Below are 21,517 nucleotides of genomic sequence, written 5' to 3' on the forward strand. Positions count from 1 at the left end.
CGACGACTGAAGAGGACGACGAATCTGGAGCGGCCCTTAGGGACCGGCGGCTGAGACGGGCACCCCCAGCCCCGCGGCCCGTCCTCCGGGCGGACATGGCCCCCAAAGCCAGCCAGTCCCTCGGGCCTGGAAGACAAAGGAAGGCGAGGGCCGAGCGGGACGGGAGGGTGGGAGCAGCGACTCGCGTGAGCGCGGGGACGTGAGAGCGCAGCCCCCGCCCCCTTCCCGCCCCGTCCCCGCGAAAGGCGGGGCCTCCAGGCCACCCCGGGAAAGCGCTCCCCGCAGCGTGCGCCGAGGGTCCCCGGCGGCCACCCGCGTCCCGGCAAGGGCGGCGCCAGGCCCGCAAGGTGGGGGAGGAGCGGGGCGGGGGGCGGAGCCGGCGCGGAGACAGACAGCGGCCGGCGGGGCGGGGCCTGGGAGGGGGGCGGGGCCTGGGCGAGGAGGGGCGGAGCCGGCCGGTCCGCGGCTGCTTGAGACAGTCACTGCCCTGGCGGCGGCGGCGGCGGTTGGCCGTTGGGGGCTGGGAGGAGCTGGACCCTGGCTGTCGGCGCAGCTGGAGCTGGCAGTTGCCGGGGCCAAGCGGAGGATCCGGCGCGGGGAGCGCGCCCCAGGCCGGGCGGAGCCTGCGGCTGCAGCGGGACTGCCGGGCGCGCTGGCCTCGGCGGCGTCTCCAAGAAGCAAGTGTCTGAGGCTGAGCTTCGGCGGCGGCTGGGGCGGAGGTAACCGAGGGCGGCGGCGGTGGAAGCGAGGCTGCTCCTGGGGTCGGGAACCTGGGGACTGCAGCCGGGTCGCCGACCTGACCCACCCACGCGCTTTCGAGGCGGGGACCCCAGACGGCGCGGATCCCCTCGCTCCGCGGAGGGCCAGGCGGGGGCGGGATCGGCGCGCGGGTCGGGGGCGCAGAGCGGGGCAGAGCGGGACGCGGATTCGGAGGCGACCCCTCGGCAGGGATTGGCAAGGACGTGGGGCACCCCTCCCCCTTCGAAAGACACACCCCAATCTCAGGGCGGGGCGGGCTGCCGAGGATTTCCCAGCCTCTGCGAGGGAAGACCTCCCGGAGGAGGCTGCACCTCGGTCTGGGGGCCCCCTCCCCGCTCCCCAGCTCCGAGGTGGCCCCCTGTGGCTCGGTGGGGCTGCTGAAGCGGAGGTGGCTCTGTCGCCGGGAATCCCGGAATTCCTTTTGTCTATCAGCCGAAACCAGCGGCCGGAACTGTAGGCAAACACCCACCGGCGCTGGAGCACTCCACTCCTTCTGCCTTTCTGCCGGGGAGGAGTTGTCCCCGGCCGCCTCCTCTCCGTCCGCAGGAGCCGCTTGCACTCCTCACCCCCATCCCAAACCCTCATCTTTGGCACCGAGCAAGGAAAGATTCACGTTGTACCTGTGTTTGGATTTATCATGCGTGTGAGATCATCCCCCTCCGCCCCTCTTTTTTTTTTTTTAACCCTTTGCCATCCAGCCTCCTCCCTGGGAATGATCCCCCTAGATTTTGCAAACTATCAACAAAGAAGTGTGGCTAGTGGAGTAAACAGAGTCCTTGACTGGCTGGGCTGTGCAAGTTAACAGAGCTTCCTTCGCTGGTGCCGTTCTAACCAAGCTAGTGGAACGATCTTTTGGGCTAGGCTTAAGGATGTTACTCTAGGGTGCACGTTGTCTTTTTCCTCCCGTCTTCAACCCTTTTACAAATCTAGGGTAACGATTAAAATGTAGCTCTTTAGGAAGCGTGACCGTAGTGGAAGAAAAATACAGAAAGAAAAATGTAATCATTATTTTAGGGTAATTGTCCAACTTTTTGAAAGTGCCAAAAAATGAAAATATGGATTTTGGGGATTAACTGGTAAATTGTATCCTTTGATAAGGAAGCTTTTAACATATATTTTTTGCATAAAAATATATTTGTTTTATTTCAGTTACTTGTGGAAACTCTTGATTACCTGGACACCTTATAAGAGGAACCTGTGAACAGGTTCATTAAGCATCTGTCTTGAAAAATGCATTTTATGAATGCTTTGAAATAAGAGGTGTGAACAGTGGCCTGTCACATAAGAGACCACAATCTACACAGTTGCGTCCCTGGCAGTTGTCCCTGTGTCTGAAAGTGGCAGGGTCTGGTAGTTTGAGGGGCTATCCTTCAACAAGAAATATAGAGCTACCTACCTACTGTATAAATATAATCTCTGATGACATTTACTATAATGGACACCTTTTCTGATCTAGTTCTCAGATACAGAATTAACCATTTGAATCTGGAGAAGCATTTTGTACAAATGGAAAAATTGGGCTTTCTCTTTCATTTTCCAGATGTATTGTCTCATCTGCATACTTGAAGGATCTACAATCACGTAAACTCGTCTGTAACCATGGAGCCATGTGACCCATCAAGACATAGAAAAAGTGCTGCTGAGCTTGGGAACCAGGCACTTGTTCACCAGTTCAACAATTAAACTAATATATTCTCTGCTGATGATCAAGAATAGAGAGCCAAGTAAAGTCATGCACATTCTATTGACAAATGGACTCTGGCTGTTGAATTTTGCTGTAACTGGTTACTCTGTCATTCAAAGTCAACTTACTATGCCAGTTATGTCCTAGTGGATGTAAAGACCTGTGTTGATGTATTCTGATGTTAGCAAATGTTGAAGATAAGAAACCTATTATGACTAATCCTTGGGAAGAGAAAGTCTGCAAAATGGCTCAAACGAGTTTACTGCAGGGGAAGCAGTTTTACTGTAGGGAGTGGGTTTTCCACAAGCTTCAGCATTGCCTCCAGGAGAAAACTAACTGCTGCAACAGCACTGTCAACACACCACCCCTCTTAGTGAATTCTGGGAGCAATGCTAGTGTTGTCTCTGGAAAAGGCGCTGCCTGGGGTGTGTTGTTAGTAGGAGGGCCTGGCAGTGGCAAGACAGCCCTATGTACTGAGCTCTTGTGGCCAAGTTCGCCTACAGGCTTGCAGCGAGGTTTACATCGCCAGGCTTTGGCCTTTCATTTCTGCAAAGCCCAGGACTCTGACACGTTGTGTGTTGGAGGGTTTATTAGAGGTCTTGTTGCCCAGATTTGCCACAGTGGGCTCCTCCAAGGATATGAGGACAAGCTGAGGGACCCAGCCATCCAGAGCCTCTTACAGCCCGGGGAATGTGAGAGGAACCCAGCTGAAGCATTTAAAAGGTAACAAGAATGAAATGGTGTTCTAGTTCCTATGCAAAAATGAAAATTAAATTTTTTAGATTATTCTAGTTTTTTTATAACAAAAACTTTGTGGAGTACCTGTACTTCTGCTGTAAATTTGGGGATAATCTGTGGTTGTGAGTGAACATGCTTATTTGAATATTGAAGGAAACAAAATTTAAGCTCTGTTTGCACAGGATATGGATTAAAAATGTCTATAACAGAATTTGAAGTACTGTAGAAACATTTTTTCAAATGTATGCCAAATATTTGCTTTTCTAATATTACTTATAATTGGTAAGGGATATCTGTTCTTATGTAGTGAAGAACATTTAGCTACTTGTAGTGAAGAACGTATAGCTGCTTGGAAACTGGGCTGCATTTTTAGGAAGGGCAAACTATATCTATACCTGGTCCTGAGTTTAGAGGAGTTCTCAGCATAGACTCTACCATCTTCTTTGTTTATAGTATTATTCCTTTAAATAAGAAAAGTTCTCTTTGAAAGAGACCATTGAGAATCTGAAGAAAATTTGCTAATATGTTTTGCAAGTAAATGAAAAGTTGACTGATGAAATATGTGATCTTTAGAAAATAATGGAAATTTTTCGTCATTTTTAGTACTTTTAGTGAGTGATACAAAAAAACAATTTTAAGTTGTTTTGCAGAGTGGTTCCAGATCCAAAATGTGTTTTAAAAAAATGATTACTTGAAAATGTTTTGTATATCACTCCTCTACTCATTGTAAAAGAAGGAGGCAAATAGTTATTCTGTGCTTGCTATTATTGCCTCCCTGCTGCCTTAGTCATTTTGTCATATACTTTTATCACCTACACAATAAGTAGTTCTCAGCTGGCAAAAGTTTGTTTCCCAAAGACAGGTATACTCTGCACTGAAGGTTAGTGTGCGTGTGTGTGTCCGAGTCATTTCAGCAGGCTTTGAATTGCTGCGAAAGTGATTTTGTTCTTTTGACGTCCTCAGATCTAATGGTATGAAATCTATTGAAAATAATAATAGTAGCAAGCACTTTGTGTGAGTCGTTGTTTAAGTGCTATACCAGTATTAAATCATTTAATCTTCATAACAGCCCTGTGAGGTAGATACAGTTATTAGTCCCACTTCATAGATAAGGAAACTGAGGCACAGCCGAAGTAACTTGTCCAAGGTTACAGGCTAGCAAAGGGCAGAGCGGGGCTATGAAGGATGTGTGTATGTGTACAGGTTTGTAATCACAGACATCCTTTGGAGGACTTGGGGAAGGGGAATAGGTTTGAAGTTTGTGGAGAATGGGTGTTTGTCACAGTTGCGGTTTGAGTGTAGTTTTCCGATTACCCATCTACGTGATCAGTGGTTAGTCTGGAATGATCATGATGAATAGAGGCACACAGTTCCAACAGGTGAGGGGTTGATGAAATTCAGCCAAAGGGTGGTATCTTTGAGAAGTGTGATATTCTTGTAGACCTTTTCATGTGTAAGTGCCATCCGATCAAATCTGTTATCTTTTGCTGTTAGCAAAGTCTGGGTTAAAACTATTATATCATTCATAAACCAATGAGGAAATCTGCTAGCACAAATATGAGATGCCAGGTTTGATGGACAATGTTTAACATGGACTCACTATTTCCATATGAAATCAATAATGTAGGCTTTAATATAAAACTTTACTTCTTAAGAGACTTCAAAAAAAAAAAGAGAGACTTCAAGCCTCTGTACACAAATAACTCTTGACGTAATGCTTTTTCTGCACTAGTTGAAGAGCTGAATTTGCATTTCATGTAAGTCATTTCATAAGCTATTTGGATTTATTGACACCTTAGAAAATCAGTTTTAGAGTATAGTCTAACTAAATTTAACTTAGCCTAACTAAATATGTACTTTATTTTATTGGAATTCATATTAATTTTCTAATACTTTTAAATATTTGAAATCATGTCTGATAACTGTATATTTTTATATATTCTGATCCTGAGCAAATCTTTATAATATCATAGATTTTCCTGAAAAAGATCCTTCTACTCGGAGGATCCTCTTATTTTCGTTTTCCTGTGTGAATTTTAGTGTTTAGCTAATTGGAGAGAAAAAGCAACTGGAGCTGTGTGTAAAATCCACACCAGTACGGATTATCTGATTGGCCGAAGGAGCTAATGAACACTTTGTATTCCTAGTCTGTATTTTGGTAGAGAAAACCTAGTGTTTCTACTTGGACCGTTGTGATGCTCTAACTTAATCTCCTACTAGATCTTTCAGAAACCTGAGTCACTTTTTTTTTTTTATCATAAAGTAATCAATCATTCAATAAATTAGGTAATTTTGGTATTGGAACAACTGTTTCTGATAATTCATTAGATATATACTTCTATGATTGGGAAGCTGTGATATAACCATAGTCAAATATAAACATGAGAACACAATTCAAAGTTAAAAGAAATATTTTTGCATAGTCTATGGCATTAGATGGTTGTAGGCCTCTACTTTTGGACAGATAGTCAAGGTTTTATTGTAGGTTTGGTTAGTGACTGCAACTGACTTGTTAAATAGGTCCTTTAGAGAATTTTAATCGGAATGTATGTTATTTAGGCTGGATAGAGGTAATTCAACAAATAGACAATGGGCGGAAGATCGTTTGATCATTGTTCTCAAGGAGTTAACAGTATTTTGTGGGAGATGGAGATCAAAGTAGCTAAATATAAGAGAAGGGAGAAGGATAGAGGCACCGGAGTTAAGGAATGAGGGGGTGGGGCAGTGGTTTTGGGTCCTATGCCTGGTTTAGAAGCACAAGTGAAGATAGCTATTTAATTCATTCAGCCATAAACTCCTTTTTGAACCTGCTGTCCCTACTGTCATGCCTTGAAGCCAAGGGTCTTTTTGGAGATCATATGTATGTGTCCTAACTTTTATTTGTTTAACAATCTGCAAGACCAGGTGTGAGTTTTCTGTGTATAATGTCAATTTTCCCCTGTTGAGTAAAAGATTGTGCTCTGTGTGATGATAGGAATGGCTTGTTAGGATAGGAAACTGGAAGTCTGAACTCTGACAATTTTTTTTTTATCTTGAACAGGAATCCTTAGATGGTGTAATCTTTTTTCTATTCATCTCCTTCTCTTGACATTTATAATTATTCACGCATATCTCTTGAGATTTTAACTTTTTTTGTAGTTATTTATGCATGTATCTTCTGTTATCTCCTCTATTTGGCATATGCTTCTTCATGACATTATTTATGACTGATTAATTTTTTATATTTACCATTGTGCTTTGAACAGCACTTTTTATATAGTAATTGCTAAATGATTATCATTTGAATGACTGAATAATGCTACTTACCTATCTAGAATATGTTTGAATCTAATTGAAGGACAGCTGAAGTTCTTGCATATGAAAGGAAATTGAAATGTTTTATCACTTAGGTCAGTTTTCAGTGCAGACCAGAGTGGTGTGGTGATTATTAATTTATTCACTTGCTGTCTGTTCCTTAGCACGTGTGTATATGGCATTGTTCCAGATAGTTTTAAGTGGCCAGATGTCTATCTTCTGTCTCTACTGGCTCCAGGTATTTTTGGCAAACTCAATAAAAGGATGAAGAACAGAATGGGACTAGAAAGGGTGCTTCCTTCTTACCCTCACTAGTGGGGTATTTTCAAGGCAAAAATATTCCCTTTTTATTATCTGCCTCATATAACTAATACTATTTACAATAACTGTTATCCATTCTTAAAATAATGTCAGATTAAAAGATCTTGTGAAAGTGTCTTTACTGTTCACATTTTGAATAAAATAAATGAATAAATATAATTTTCATAATCAAAATTCCACATTTCCTTTAGTCTAAGATGGTCACTTTTCAGTGAAATGTCTGTTGTTTCCAACATTTAACTGTTATACTTATTTTAAGATGGACTTCCTTTCATTCAGACTCTTCTTTCTCTTCCTAAAATCTTCCCTTTCTTCCTTGGATGGGCTTTCTCTTTTATGCTTCATGTCTAAGTGCTGTTTCCTTTGGTCCCTGGTACTCTATCATTTGCTGAACCAGTCCTCAACCTTTATTAATCACTTCTGCGTTATAATGGCACAACATATTGCTCCCTGCTTATACCGTGTAATGTTAGCCAGCCACATTCTTAGTTCTGCTTGGCCATGCTTTTATTTGTGTACTTCTCGAAAACTCAGATTTTTTTTTAGACCAGAGAGAGTAAAGTGGTGCCCTACAGGGTGAATATGTTTTTTACCCAATTCAGGAAATTTCACACACATACCGGCTTTTTGTTTTTTCTTGAAAAAAAAAAAGGAAATTTTGACAATATTAGGCTCTAATTTCTTTGGAGCAATAATCTGGTTGAGCTGAGTTAGCTGCTGTCTGTAGATGGGCTTACACACTAATTTGATCCAGTCGTCCCTCCTCACCCCTATCATTCTATCCAAGACCATTTCATTTGTTTACTGTGCCAGCCTGGCTCCGGTAGGCATTTTCAAATATGAATATGTTTCCTATTCCTTTGAAAAAAAAAAGAATCACTATATTTTATCTCCCCCTAAATATGCCTTCATGTTATCACAAATTTGTGTATACAAGTGCTTCTTCCCTTCACCTTGCTTCCTAACTTACTGAGACCTGACTTCTCTCTACATATGCACAGGAAGTTATTCAGGCAAAGTAGCTTCTGAACTCACTGCTCTATCTTTAGCCTTGGGTGGTATGTTTTAGAACAATATTTCATTATCTGTACTTTGTTCCTTTCAGAATCCCCTCTCCAGCTGTGTTCTTTGGTGGCTGTTCCTCTGGATTGTGCCTGGATGTTTACCCAGCAAAACTTTTTTTTTTTTTTTTATTGCTTAAAGTATTACAAAGGGTATTACATATGTATCCATTTTATCCCCCCGCCCTAGACAGTCCCCTAGCCTCCCCTATCACCCAGTGTCTTATGTCCATTGGTTATGCTTATATGCATGCATACAAGTCCTTTAGTTGATCTCTTACCCCCCTACCTCCTGCCCCCCAACCCTCCCCGGCCTTCCCGCTGCAGTTTGACAATCTGTTTGAGGCAGCTCTGCCTCTGTATCTATTATTGTTCAAAAGTTTATAATGGTCTCTATTGTCCATGAATGAGTGAGATCATGTGGTATTTTTCCTTTATTGACTGGCTTATTTCACTTAGCATAATGCTCTCCAGTTCCATCCATGACGTTGCAAATGGTACGAGTTCCTTCCTTTTTACAGCAGCATAGTATTCCATCGTGTAGATGTACCACAGTTTTCTAATCCATTCATCTACTGATGGGCACTTAGGCTGTTTCCAAATCTTAGCTATGGTGAATTGTGCTGCTATGAACATAGAGGTGCATATATCCTTTCTGATTGGTGTTTCCGGTTTCTTGGGATATATTCCTAGAAGTGGGATCACAGGGTCAAATGGGAGTTCCATTTTCAGTTTTTTAAGGAAACTCCATACTGTCTTCCATAGTGGCTGCACCCGTCTGCATTCCCACCAGCAGTGCACAAGTGTTCCTTTTTCTCCACATCCTCTCCAGCACTTGTCGTTTGTTGATTTGTTGATGATAGCCAGTCTGACAGGTGTGAGATGGTACCTCATTGCTGTTTTGATTTGCATCTCTCGGATGATTAGTGACTTTGAGCATGTTTTCATCTTCTCTACTCATACTCATTCCTTTAAATATTGTATTTACTTACATGGATACCAATGCTTGTATCTATTAAGATAGCAACCAAAGCTGCATCAACAGCTTTTATCTTCACTCTGATCAATATATATCTTTTTACTGGAGTGTCCCTCAAGTACCTTCCAGTGTTCAAATCAGCATCTCTTTCAGCATTTCTGTTCATTGACTCATTCATTCATTGCTTAAATAAACATTCAGTTCCTGCTATGTGCTCAATATGTGCTGAGTGACAGGGCTAAAAAGGTGAGCCAAACAGGACACTGAATTAAGTGTGTGTGTGTGTGTGTGCGGGGGGGGGGGGGGGAGGGCAAGGATTGCATTAAACAAGCAATTACAGATATAAAAATTCAGCTTTGATAAATGCTAAGAAGAAAGGAGACAGGATGATTAAAATACATGTTATGAAGCTTGATCATTACTGGGAATTCTGGGAAAACTGATTATCTAAGTTGTTTCATAATTATTCTTATTTTTAGACCCTTTCTCCTTAAAAGTGTGATCTCCAGATCAACATATTGGCAACTCCTGGGAGGTAGTAAGAAATGCAGAATCACAGGTCTACTGACTCTGAATCTGCAACTTAGATCTCCAAGTGAATCCTGTGCACTATGATGTTTGAGAAGCATTGCCCTGTGCTAGATTCTAGGGTGTTCTCTATTTTCTATTATATTACATTTTAAGGTATTTAATCTTTTTCTTGGAATGTTTCTTGAATTCTTTTACCCTGATCTAGAATGTTTATTCATCTACTCCTGCTTGGTCTACTTAATTTTAGCCCCTCTGTATTCTGATTCACTTGGTTCCAGTTGGACAGCTCACCACAGTAAAACAGTGCTTTCTGTAGGCCATTCCTCGGAGCCTGTGATAATCTACACAAGTTCAGATTTCTCTGCCTGGCTTTAAAAGCTCTTGATAATGTGGTTCTGCTCCATCTAAAGTATGTATCATGTTTCCAAACTTCATCAAAGCACATTAAGCTCATTTATTCTTTCAAGAAATATTTCTAAGCATCGGAGATAGTATTAAATTGATAGGGAGGTATGACTAAATAAGAATATTCTTATTTTTCTTACTGTTTAGTAAGACCTTCATATATATATATATATATAATAAGGATTTGGCCTTTAATTTTGTTATATAGGTTGCAGATTTTTTGGTTTGTTTTTTAGCCCTTCACTTGTTTTTAGCAATGTTGCTTTCTTAAAAACGTTTTATGAAATAAAATTGTTTTTATACAGTAAAATAATTTGGGTTTATGAAGTAAATAAGTAAATACTTATTTTTCTGTCCTTAAAAAGCTTTGAAGTGTATTCTGATTTGTGGCCTGTCTTTACTCTCTAGTTGATCTAGTGATGTCTTTGACCACATATAATTGTCTTAAATTTCAAACCACTTTCTTTCATGTTGTCCTAATCTCTGAAATACTGCTAATGTCATTTTTCTATTATATACATGTATAACTAGTCTTTTATTATAAAATACACTTTGAAAATGTTCATGTAATTGCTTAATTAAGATAAGTATTAGTTAAGAGAACTAATTATGTCTTACCTGTGGTTATCTTGAAAAAAGATTTGGAGCTTTCCTGAAACTGGTGACCTTTTACAATTCTGACTTATTTGCATATGTAGAAACTAGTGCATGGACTCATCTGCCTTGGTTTTCATCGCTCCAGGCACCCTTGCTCTTTGCCATGTGCTATTGCTGATCCTTGTGTAGAGAACTGTACTTCTCTGCCTTTTTGTTTGGGCTCAGCCATATGGTTTCCTTTGGCCAGTGGGATATTAGCAGACAAGATTCAAACAGAGGTTTAACATGCAAAGGAGTGGTTGGGCCTGTCCTCTCTGTGTTGCCATCATATGAGGGGGATATGTTCTGGTGAGCTTGTTGGTTAAAGAAGGAGGAGGAGAGAGAGATGGAGCAGACAAGACCCATCCTGCACCATGACTCCAAGTCTAGAGTAGATCAACAGACACAGGAGAAAGTACAAATGATTATTATTTTAAGCTAAGCTAGTGAGTATTGGGGTGGTTTGTGATACAACAATAATGTGAAGAAAAAAAACTAACAATATAAAAACTAAGGAAATAATATTTTAAATAGGAAATCATTAATTTTCACAAAAAATTTAGGAGTCCTCATTGATTCCTCAATTTTACTCACCCTCTACATTGATTCATCAGCTACCTTTGTTCTATCCCAAGATAAAACAAATACTTGCCACTCTTGTCCATCTCCCATGGCTGCTGCTCCTATGATCTCTTGTCTAGACTCCTGCAGTGGCCTCCAATTTGGTCTTCTTGTTGCTATTGTTGTCCTTCACAGAGCAGTTGAGTATCAGATCATGTTACCTCCCAGGCCTAAAGCTTGCGCACAGCTTCTCACTGCCTTTAGAATAGAATCTAAGCTTCTCCCGCTGTCCAGGCCTTGCCTAGCCTTTGACCTCAGCTTGTACCCCTTCCACCCTTGTTTATTGCTGTTCATCCACTCTGCCCTTATTCTATTCTGAAGTAGGTCAAGTTCTGGCTGGCAGATTTTTGTGTGGCTACTTGCTCTGGTATTACTTAGGTGTATCAACTTTATTACCACCTCAGAGAGCTTCCCCAGTCCACGGAGTCTTTAGAATACTCATCACATCAGCATACTTTGTTTTCTTTGCTCCTTAATTTTCAGTGTCTTTCATGATTTGGAATTATTTTCTGCATTTGTTTAATTGGACTTCCTGCCTACTTATGGGAATGAGCAGAGTACTTGTCTGTCTTGTGCCCTTGGTATCTCCAGGGTTTAGAATATGGTAGAGACTCAGTTTCATTTAAAACATTATGATTTGTCACACTGATAACTTGTATTTTATCATTTAAAATTCATATTCATTTAGAAAGGAGGAAAAACTTTTGTAGCTTTAGTCTCAGTTAATATGCTTGTTAAATTGTCTCTTTTTTAAAAATTTTTATTAAGTTATTACATATGTGTCCTTATCCCCACATTACCCTCCACTCCCCCCCACTCATGACCTCAACCCCCTGTTGTCTGTGTCCATTGGTGTCTCTTTAGAGAGAGAAGCAGCTTGCAAATCATGGACTTCACAGGAATTGAAAGGGTAACACTAATAGCACCAAAGGGGAAGAAACGGTTGTAGAAAACTTCAGTTTATGGGGCTTAGGAATTGCTCCTACCCCAAAGTGTTTCAGTTAGTCAGGAAAGTAAATAAATAGGGAAACAAACACACATGCACCCATTTTGCCACATTTGCTTTAAGTCTGGATTTTCTGTTTTGTTTTAAAGAAAAATAATCCACATTGGAAGTCCCCCAGTCCTCTTCCTAACCCTGACCTACTCACCCCCGGTATGTGGCCCCCCCTGTGGATTTATGTGGCTTGGTAGTGTGCGCAGTTTGACTACGCAGGGAGGCCTGTGTGTTGACACACATACTTGTGATCTGCTCCTGTTTTGTATACTTTTGATTTCATATCAGTAGTTCTCAAACCTTTTTATTCTAGGTATCATTTACACTCTTAAAAATTATTTAGGATCTCAAAGAACTTTTGTTTTGGGGGGTTATATTATATCTATCAATATATACTTATTTGAAATTTAAACATAAATTTAAAATGTGTATTAATATAGTTAATAATTATAAATTTATTGCACATTAACATAAATAATACTTAATAAAAGAAAAATATCTTGTCCAAGACAAAAGAACACTTAAAAAAGTGGTATTGTTTTACTTTTTTTGGCAAATCTTTTTAATATTAGGCATAATAAAAGACATCTGGAGTATCATAACTGCTTCTGCATGCAGCCTCTGGAAAACTCCATTATATTCTTGAGAGAGAACCAGAGTGAAAAAGGCAAATAACATCTTAGTTTTATTGTGATCTTGAAAGGGTCCAGAGTGTAGGAGACTCCTGGGATCCCTAGCCCACACTTTGAAAACCACTATTCTGTGTGAATGGAGTCTATTCTGCAACATTCTGTGCCTAATACTATTCTTGTGTATTTACCCGTGTTGTTACCTGTGGATCTATGTAATTCCCGTTAACTGCTACGTTGTATGTAATTCATTTGTTGTTGTCATATTGATATTCATTTAAGATGGATTTAGCTTTTTAACTTTACACTGTGCTGCTGAGAACCTGTTAGAGTGTTTTCATGGTTACATTCCAGGTGCATTGAAAACTGATTCCAAGTTGCATACTCACAGGTGAAATTCTGGATGATATGGTGGTATGTTTATCATCAACTCTGAGATAGTACCAAGTTACCCTTTAAATTATATCAACTTACACCAGCGGTTCTCAACCTGTGGGTCGCGACCCCTTTGGGAGTCGAACGACCCTTTTCACAGGGGTCACCTAAGACCATTGGAAAACAAATATATTATTACATATTGTTTTTGTGATTAATCACTATGCTTTAATTATGTTCAATTTGTAACAATGAAAATACATCCTGTATATCAGATATTTACATTACGATTCATAACAGTAGCAAAATTACAGTTATGAAGTAGCAGCAAAAATAATTTTATGGTTGGGGGTCACCACAACATGAAGAACTGTATTAAAGGGTCATGGCATTAAGAAGGTTGAGAACCACTGGCTTAAACCATTATAGTGTGTACTTGGATTTACAGACTCAGGTCACCAGCACTTGCTCTGTTGTCAAAGTTCTTTATGTTTTGTAAGGTGTGAAATGGTATCTCATTATTTTAAATATATCCAACCCCGTGGCTGACCATTTTGTGTGTGAATTTTTTTGTTTTGAAGTGTAAAAATGAATATAGGCAAATATATCAGTCTTTTTCTGAATGATTTCCTTTATCGATTAGTCTTTTTGGGTCTTAATATTTTAAAACTTGTTTTCTACCTGATCCAGCAACATTTGTTAATTGACTGGCTCATCTTTCACTATTAATTTGTAATACTACCACAGTAAGACACACACACACGCACACACACACACACAAACAAATATATGTATGTATTTCTGAGTTCTGAATTCTACTTTGGTTTATTCATTCACTCACTGGTTTATCAAATATAATTACCAGATGCTATTGGTACTGGGATATGTTAGCAAATAAAAGTGGCAAGTGTAATCTGTGTTTGTTAGAATTTTAGGGTTGGTGTGTGTGGTTGGTAGAAAAAAATAAAACTTAGCATATCACTTGGCAAGAAGGGCTATGTGGAAAATGAAAGTAGAGTAAGGAGGATAGGAGTGAGGTGCTGGCTAGGTTGGGTAAAAGGGGTTGCCATTTAAGTAGGAGAGGTTAGGGTGCTTTGAAGGAAGTCTCTGGCAAGAGCATTCCAGTCCTGAGGTGGGATTTGGCTTAATATTATCCAGGAAAAACAAGGTGAGCCTGTGTGGCTTAAACAAAGTGAACAAGGGTTGAGTAGCAGGAGACAAGTAGAGAAGTTAGTTAGGAGCCATCCAGTGTATGGACTTGGAGGCTGTGGTAAGGACATTCATTTTTATTTTCACTTTGAGAAGATTGGAAGCCATTAAAACTTTTTTTTTTAATTAAATCTTTATTGTTCAGATTATTACATTTGTTCCTCTTTTTTCCCCCCATAACTCCCCTCCTCCCAGTTCCCGCCCCACCCTCAGCCCTCACTCCCCACCCACTGTCCTCTTCCATAGGTGCCCGATTTTTGTCCAGTCTGTTTCCGCATCTCCCACACCCCTTTCCCCCCCAAGAATAGTCAGTCCATTCCCTTTCTATGTCCCTGATACTATTATGATCACCAGATTATTTATTCACTTGATTCTTAGATTCACTTGTTGATAGATGCATGTTTGTTGTTCATAATTTGTATCTTTACCTTTTTCTTCTTCTTCCTCTTCTTAAAGGATACCTTTCAGCATTTCATATAATACTGGTTTGGTGGTGATGAACTCCTTTAGCTTTTCCTTATCTGTGAAGCTCTTTATCTGACCTTCCATTCTGAATGATAGCTTTGCTGGATAAAGTAATCTTGGTTGTAGGTTCTTGGTATTCATCACTTTGAATATTTCTTGGCATTCCCTTCTGGCCTGCAAAGTTTCTGTTGAGAAATCAGCTGACAGTCATATGGGTATTCCCTTGTAGGTAACTCGGTTTCTTTCTCTTGCTGCTTTTAAGATTCTCTCTTTGTCTTTTGCTCTTGGCATTTTAATTATGATGTGTCTTGGTGTGGTCCTCTTTGGATTCCTTTTGTTTGGGGTTCTCTGCGCTTCCTGGACCTGTAAGTCTATTTCTTTCACCAGGTGGGGGAAGTTTTCTGTCATTATTTCTTCAAATAGGTTTTCAATATCTTGCTCTCTCTCATCTTCTGGCACCCCTATAATTCTGATGTTGGTATGCTTGAAGCTGTCCCAGAGGCTCCTTACACTATCTTTGTATTTTCGGATTCTTTTTTCATTTTGCTTTTCCAGTTGGGTGTTTTTTTCTTCTTCGCATTTTGAATCTTTGACTTGATTCTTGCGCTCCTCTGGTCTGCTGTTGGGTGTCTGTATAATATTCTTTATTTCAGTCAGTGTATGCTTAATTTCTAGTTGGTTCTTTATCACAACATCGAGGGTCTCATTAGATTTCTTGAGGATCTCACTACATTTATCGGCGGTTTCACCAGTCTTTTCGAAGGCCTTACTAAGTTTATCAGCAGCTTCTAGACCTTAAAAGTGTGGTTTTGAGCTCTATATCTTCCATTTCTGACATTTGCGTCCTGTTTCTTTGTCTCCGCATTTTTTTATCTTTTCTAGGTGCACCCCCTAGTGGTCTTTGTGCGCAGTCTTGTAGTTAAGCCTTGATTGTTGTCGGTAATACCAGGGGTGATTTGACCTCCAGGCTAACTGGCTATGAGAGTCAGCTGTGTCTGCAGTGGGAGAGCTTCTGTGCTGGATCTCTAGGGCGGTGCTAATCTAGCCTTTGCCTGAGGCTATCCGGCAGATGGTTCTGCACAGGGCTTGGGCGGGGCGGGTCCCCAGGGATCTACATGGCGGGCGGAGCGAGCAGTTATGGCTGCTCTCAGTTCCGTCCCTAGGGGCTCTGCCTCTCAGAGTCCCAGCAACTGCTGCAAACCTCGGAGAGAAAGCTGCCTTCGAGTTCTGACCAAAGCCAGACAGTCCCGCTTCTCCCGTTTGAGTCTGGGTCCCCAGAGACTCGCCCGGATCTGGAGCTCAGAGTCTGAAACTCCCTCCCGATTGAAAACAACAACCGTGCCCTCCGCCACCAGCCCGCTCCGCGCGCACTCCGCACCTGAGTATTTTACTTCAGCACTGCGCCTCCTCTGAGTCTGGGTATGATATTCTCTTTCCTCTTAGTTGTAGAATTTCCACTCAGCCAGCCTTCCTGTGGTTCTGGATGATGTCTGTTCTGTCCTTTAGTTATATCTCTGAAGTGGTTGTTCGAGGCAGCAATCTCCGGCGTTAACCTATGTCGCCATCTTGGTTTCTCTCCCATTAAAACTTTTAAACAGAGGAGTGACATAATCTAATTTAAGATTTTAAGGCTCACACTGGCTACTGTGTTGAGACCTGTGGTGGTGAAGGTGGAAGCAAAGAAACCAGGAAATGGCTGGTGCAGCAATTGAGGTTGGTGCTTGAACTTGGGGGAAGTGTTGGAGGTAACCAGAAGTGTTGTAGTTTTATTTTTTTCTGTCTAATAAGTTTTGATTTTATGTTAGCCAGTGTGTATTGTAGAGTTCCAGACAATGTCTTTTCATCAGAGAAGGTTTCTCAGACAGGCTGAGGGGACAACACAGTCAGGATCTAGCTAGGCCAGTGGCGCCTTTGTAGTCTTAGTGAGATCACTGGCTTATTTCTGTCATTTTGGTGTGGTCCTTCTGAGCTTTTGATTGAGAGTTCTGAAGAGACTATTTATTGATAATTCATTTCTTCCCCCACAAATATTTGTCCCTTGACATTAATCATATAATAATTGTAGCAAAATTATTAGGAACACCTACCATCTACTAATTTTCTGGAATTTCAGTGTTGAGGCAAGTGACTTTTAGTACAGAATCTGTGGCAAACAGACATGGATGTTTAATACTCTCAGGAAAGTAGAATTTGAAAAGTAGCATATTCAGTTAGAAGATCTTAAAATATATAGTTTTGCTTTTCCCATGAAAACGTTTTCAGGAAATTTAAATGCGAAAAAATTAGCCACTTACTAATTTAGTCAGGTTGCCCCAAGGACTTTACTGTTTAATTGGACCTTAAGCTCATATGTATATGTATATATAATTTTTTGATATTTTCCTAAGCAGTTTAGCATAATAATTAAGAAGAGGAACTTTGAAACTTATCAAATTCTATTCCCTCTGCCACTTACTACTTGTTTCACTTTGCAATCTACTTTGCTCTGTACCTTTGTTTGTTCATCTGTGAAGTGGGAATGATAATAGTATCTCTGTTATAGGATTGCTGTGAGGGATAAACTGGTAAGTCCATAGAGATTACTTAGCATCATGCTTCATACTTAGTAAGCACTCAGTGAATGTTAGGTTTACTATGTTTATTTCCCATTTTTATATTTTAAATATTTGGTTTCCCAAATAAAACAAACATATAATATATATATTGTATTCAAACATACAGTATATATATTGGTTCAGAAGACAGATGCATTATTACATCCTCTACCATCAGAAAGCCGTGCTGTTTTAACATTGCTAACAGTTCAGTCATTTCCAGACGTGGATCTTAGTTTCTGACTTTGAGTGTTAGTACCTGAGAATTTTGGTTTGTTACCAACTTCTAGAAGCAGAGCAGCTTGAATTAATATACTGCTTTCAAGTAGATGGGAATCAGTAATTTTGATTGCTGTTGTAGGTTTATGAATAAAATTCCTATAAGCATTCATGTACAGATTGTTGTGTAGCCTTAAGTTTTCACTTCACTTAGGTAAATACCTGGAAGTGGGATTGCTGGGCCATGGGGTAGGTGGGGTAAGTGTACATTTAACTTTTTAAGAAACTGCAAAACTTTTCCAAAGTGGCTGTACCACTGGAAATGGCAGTATCACTGCTCCATATCAGTGACAGCACTTGGTATTTTCAGGGTTTTCATTTACTTCAGCAATTCTAATAGGTGTCTAGTGGTATCTTCCTGTGGTTTTAATTTGCATTTCCCTAATGAGTTAATTGCATGATGAGAGACATGAAGCACATACCAACAGAGGAAACTGTAAATGAAAAGGCCTTTTATAATTGTGTCTGATGCAAGTCATCGAAAGAAGGCCACTGTGGCTGGACTATCATTTTGAAAAGGATACTCCGGCTGCAGCAGGAACTCTGGGAACATGTGGTTATTATGGTGGCCCAGGCAACAGATGATGGTAGTTTGGACTAAGGCAGCGATTTTCAACCAGTATGTTGCAAGAATTTTTAAAACATGCAATACCTGACTATCTAGTTAGGGGCACTGACCTCTTTTCTCTTAGATTGTCAAATAAAGACAATAGCCAACACAACAATGGCTGTCCGGTGTGAATGAATCAAAATATATCTTTTTTTGTCCTATTGGCAAAAAAATAATATTTTTTTCTGGTGTGCTGCAGACTTTTAGTAAATAGTTTGTGTGTGCCACAACATGAAAAAGGCTGAAAATCACTGTTATATGCTGAAGTGGGCTTGAGGGATTTTTTTTAAAGAAATATTGATAGGACATAATGATAAACTGGATCTTGGATGCTGTGGGATTGAAAGATTAAGAAGACAGTCATGGAAAGGATTATCTTAAGTTTATGGTATTTATAATCATGTGGATTATGTCCTCCACTACTGTATATTTCAGCACCTTACTCAGCACAAGGCATGTATGAAGTAAATATTTGTTGAAAATGAATGAGCATTGTTTTAGTTATGAAAACATTAATTCAACTGCAATATAAATTATGAGTAGAAAATATATTCAGCAGAATTATACCCAATAATTTATTCTTTACATTGAAATTTAAAAATACATCATTACATCCAGTGGGACCTAGACAATAGTTTATCTTTGTACAGTTTTTCCTAATAACATTTGTGTAACAAGCTAGTATGCAGTACAGTCATTTTATAAGAGAAATAATGATAAAACACTTCAAACTTATACTGAATCTTTACTATTTTTCTTATTATTACAGTGGTTCCCAAATTTGTTCTCCCAATGCAACACATTTTAGCTTTGTCATAAACAATTCTAGCTTTTTACCGATTCAAAAAATTAGAAAATATTGACATCTAGTTTCCTCAAGTTCCTTTTGCTCTTCTCAATTATGCTGAATTACTAACACACACACACACACACACACACACACACACACACACACACTCACACTTTACTGTGGAAAATGTTATTGGCACTGCAAACTATTTTGGACAAGTATTCTCCTTAAAGTAAGGAATTGAAACCTGTACAATATTTTTATTCTAAAATCTTAATTCATTTTGTAAAGCATATTTGTCACTAGTAATATCAATGTTTGGATACTAAATGTTAACAGCACAGGCGACAATGCTCACACTGCTTGTATGGATATGCCTTACAGGTGTGTTCTGCTCCCGCTTTTGGGAATGAAGCCTCCCCAGCAAAGCCTGTATCTGCTTGTGGATTCAGTTGATGAAGGCTGTAACGTCACTGAAGGCGAACAGACGTCCACCAGCTTATCTGGGACTGTGGCAGAGCTTTTAGCTGGTCACCATGAGTTCTTTCCACCATGGCTATTGCTTCTCTGTTCTGCCCGAAAACAGAGTAAGGCTGTTACTAAAATGTTTACTGGTAAGCATGATTCCTCCTGCTATCCTCCAGTGGTTTTCATGGATGAACTAGTCTCTGTGGCTCCTTAGAGGAGAGTATGCAGTGGAAAATCTGGTGGTTGCTTCTAGCAACTCTTTGCAACAGTACTTTTTTAAAGTTGTGTTAAAAATAAGCCATGGGATGTTTTAAGATCCTTTAATATTACCTTTTTCAATATTCTTTTCCTAATTTTCTTAGTGAAGATTAGGAGTATTTCATGCCATGGTAGCTGCTATAGCTCTATAGAGCTTCATTTATTATGCTGTTATATCGGTTTGTTATATTCTAACTAGACTAAGCATCTTGAGAGTTGTGAATATGCCTTTTTAAAAATCAGTGGTAGCCCTGGCTGATGTGGCTCAGATGGTTGAGTTGGTTGAACGTCGTCCCATGCACCAAAGGGTTGCTGGTATCTTGGTCAGAGCACATGCCCAGGTTTCGAGTTCAATCCCCAGTCAGGAGTGCGTACAAGAGGCAACTGATTGATGTTTCTCTCTCTTCCTCTCCCTCTCTAAAATCATTAAAAACATATTAAAAAAGTAAATCAATGGCAGTTACCAAGAAGGTTTTCCTGGTGTGAGAGGAGAGACAGAGGCAACAGCTTTTAGGATACCTCTTGAAATATATCCTTTTTAAAAATCCTTTTCTGATATGTGAGTAAAAAATTGATATAATTTATAAAAATACATGATCAGTTTTTTCTTTTTTAACTTTTTTTCTGACTCAACTGTTCTACTTTTCTTACTATCACAATAAAGTTATGATCCTATTAGATCATGTAAAGCATTCTTTGTGCTTTATGAAATAAAAAGAGTGTAAAACAAGGACCACTCACAGGATTTATAGTTGGAAAGAAAGTAATTAAGTTATTGTAGTAGCCATGTCAATTTTAAGTAGTTCTATGCACTTTACAGTATGATAAAACCTTACTAATTTGTTCAAATGATTTCCTCCCTCTGTGGGTTGTCTCTTAGATTTCCTTGCTGCTAATGGCAGCACTTTTAATTTCCATGTGTAGTATTTTTTGTTTTTGATAAAAACAGTTGATAAAGTTTGAGGTGAAAATGACAAGAGTGAACACTGATGGAGCACCTCAAGCCATCTCATCATGTAGGCATTGTTTCATCTCACATTATCACAAGAAGAGAGAGACCATATTCACATTACTTTCATTACATTATATTGTTATAATTGTTCTATTTTATTATTAACTATTGTTGATCATCTTTCTGTGCATAATTTATCAATTAAACTTTATCATAAATATTTATGTATAGGAAAAGACAGTGTATATAGGTTAGGCACTATTCATGGTCAGGCATCCACAGGAGGTCTGGGGATGAATCCCCTACAGATAAGGGGGGACTGCTGTAATTCTTTAGAAAGCTATTATATGTAATCTATGTATTGTCTTTACTAGGATAATTTATCAAACCACAAACTTATTTTCAGCACTATTTATTGACTCTCTTTCATCATACAATTAAGTTCAGGTATGTGTGCATATGTATGTGTCAGTGTGTTATTGATGTATTTCTAAACTATGCTTTTCTGAACTGTCAGCATTTTTATGCCAGTGCAACATTGGTTAAATACTTTTAATTGTTTGGTACAGTTACTTCCTAGACCTCTTTGTCATTAATGTTATTCTAAATTATATATTTTTACCTGTATTCCTCCAGACTGAGTTTAATAGCATATTTTCAAAAATTATAACTACCCATGATAGAAACCAAAAATATTATTAGATTTGGTTTAAAATTTTAGTTTAGTTTAGGAAGAGTTTGACATTTAAAATATGCTTTTGTTCCATGTATGAACATAGCTTATATTTTGATTTTTTTCAGCTTTTTTCTTAGATTTTTCCGTATTTCTTATATATTTATATACCTGTGCACCTTCCTGCTC

The 21,517-nt window shown here is 39.6% G+C and overlaps 1 protein-coding gene across 2 annotated transcripts in view; it reads left to right on the top strand.

The window, feature by feature from the left end:
* The first annotated feature begins 578 nt into the window (after nucleotides 1–578).
* ANKRD50 (ankyrin repeat domain containing 50) overlaps nucleotides 579–21,517 on the top strand; it is a 34,039-nt gene continuing 13,100 nt past the window's right edge. The window contains exons 1-3 of one of the 2 annotated variants that reach the window (XM_059698086.1): nucleotides 579–719; nucleotides 2,300–3,166; nucleotides 19,362–19,591. In XM_059698086.1, the coding sequence (XP_059554069.1) occupies nucleotides 2,622–3,166; nucleotides 19,362–19,591 (775 nt within the window). In that variant the 5' untranslated portion in view covers nucleotides 579–719; nucleotides 2,300–2,621. The remainder of the gene's footprint in view (nucleotides 720–2,299; nucleotides 3,167–19,361; nucleotides 19,592–21,517) is intronic. The other variant, XM_059698087.1, reaches the window with a different exon arrangement.

Source organism: Myotis daubentonii, chromosome 5 (genome assembly GCF_963259705.1).
Source record: "Myotis daubentonii chromosome 5, mMyoDau2.1, whole genome shotgun sequence".
NCBI classification, from domain to species: Eukaryota; Metazoa; Chordata; class Mammalia; order Chiroptera; family Vespertilionidae; genus Myotis; species Myotis daubentonii.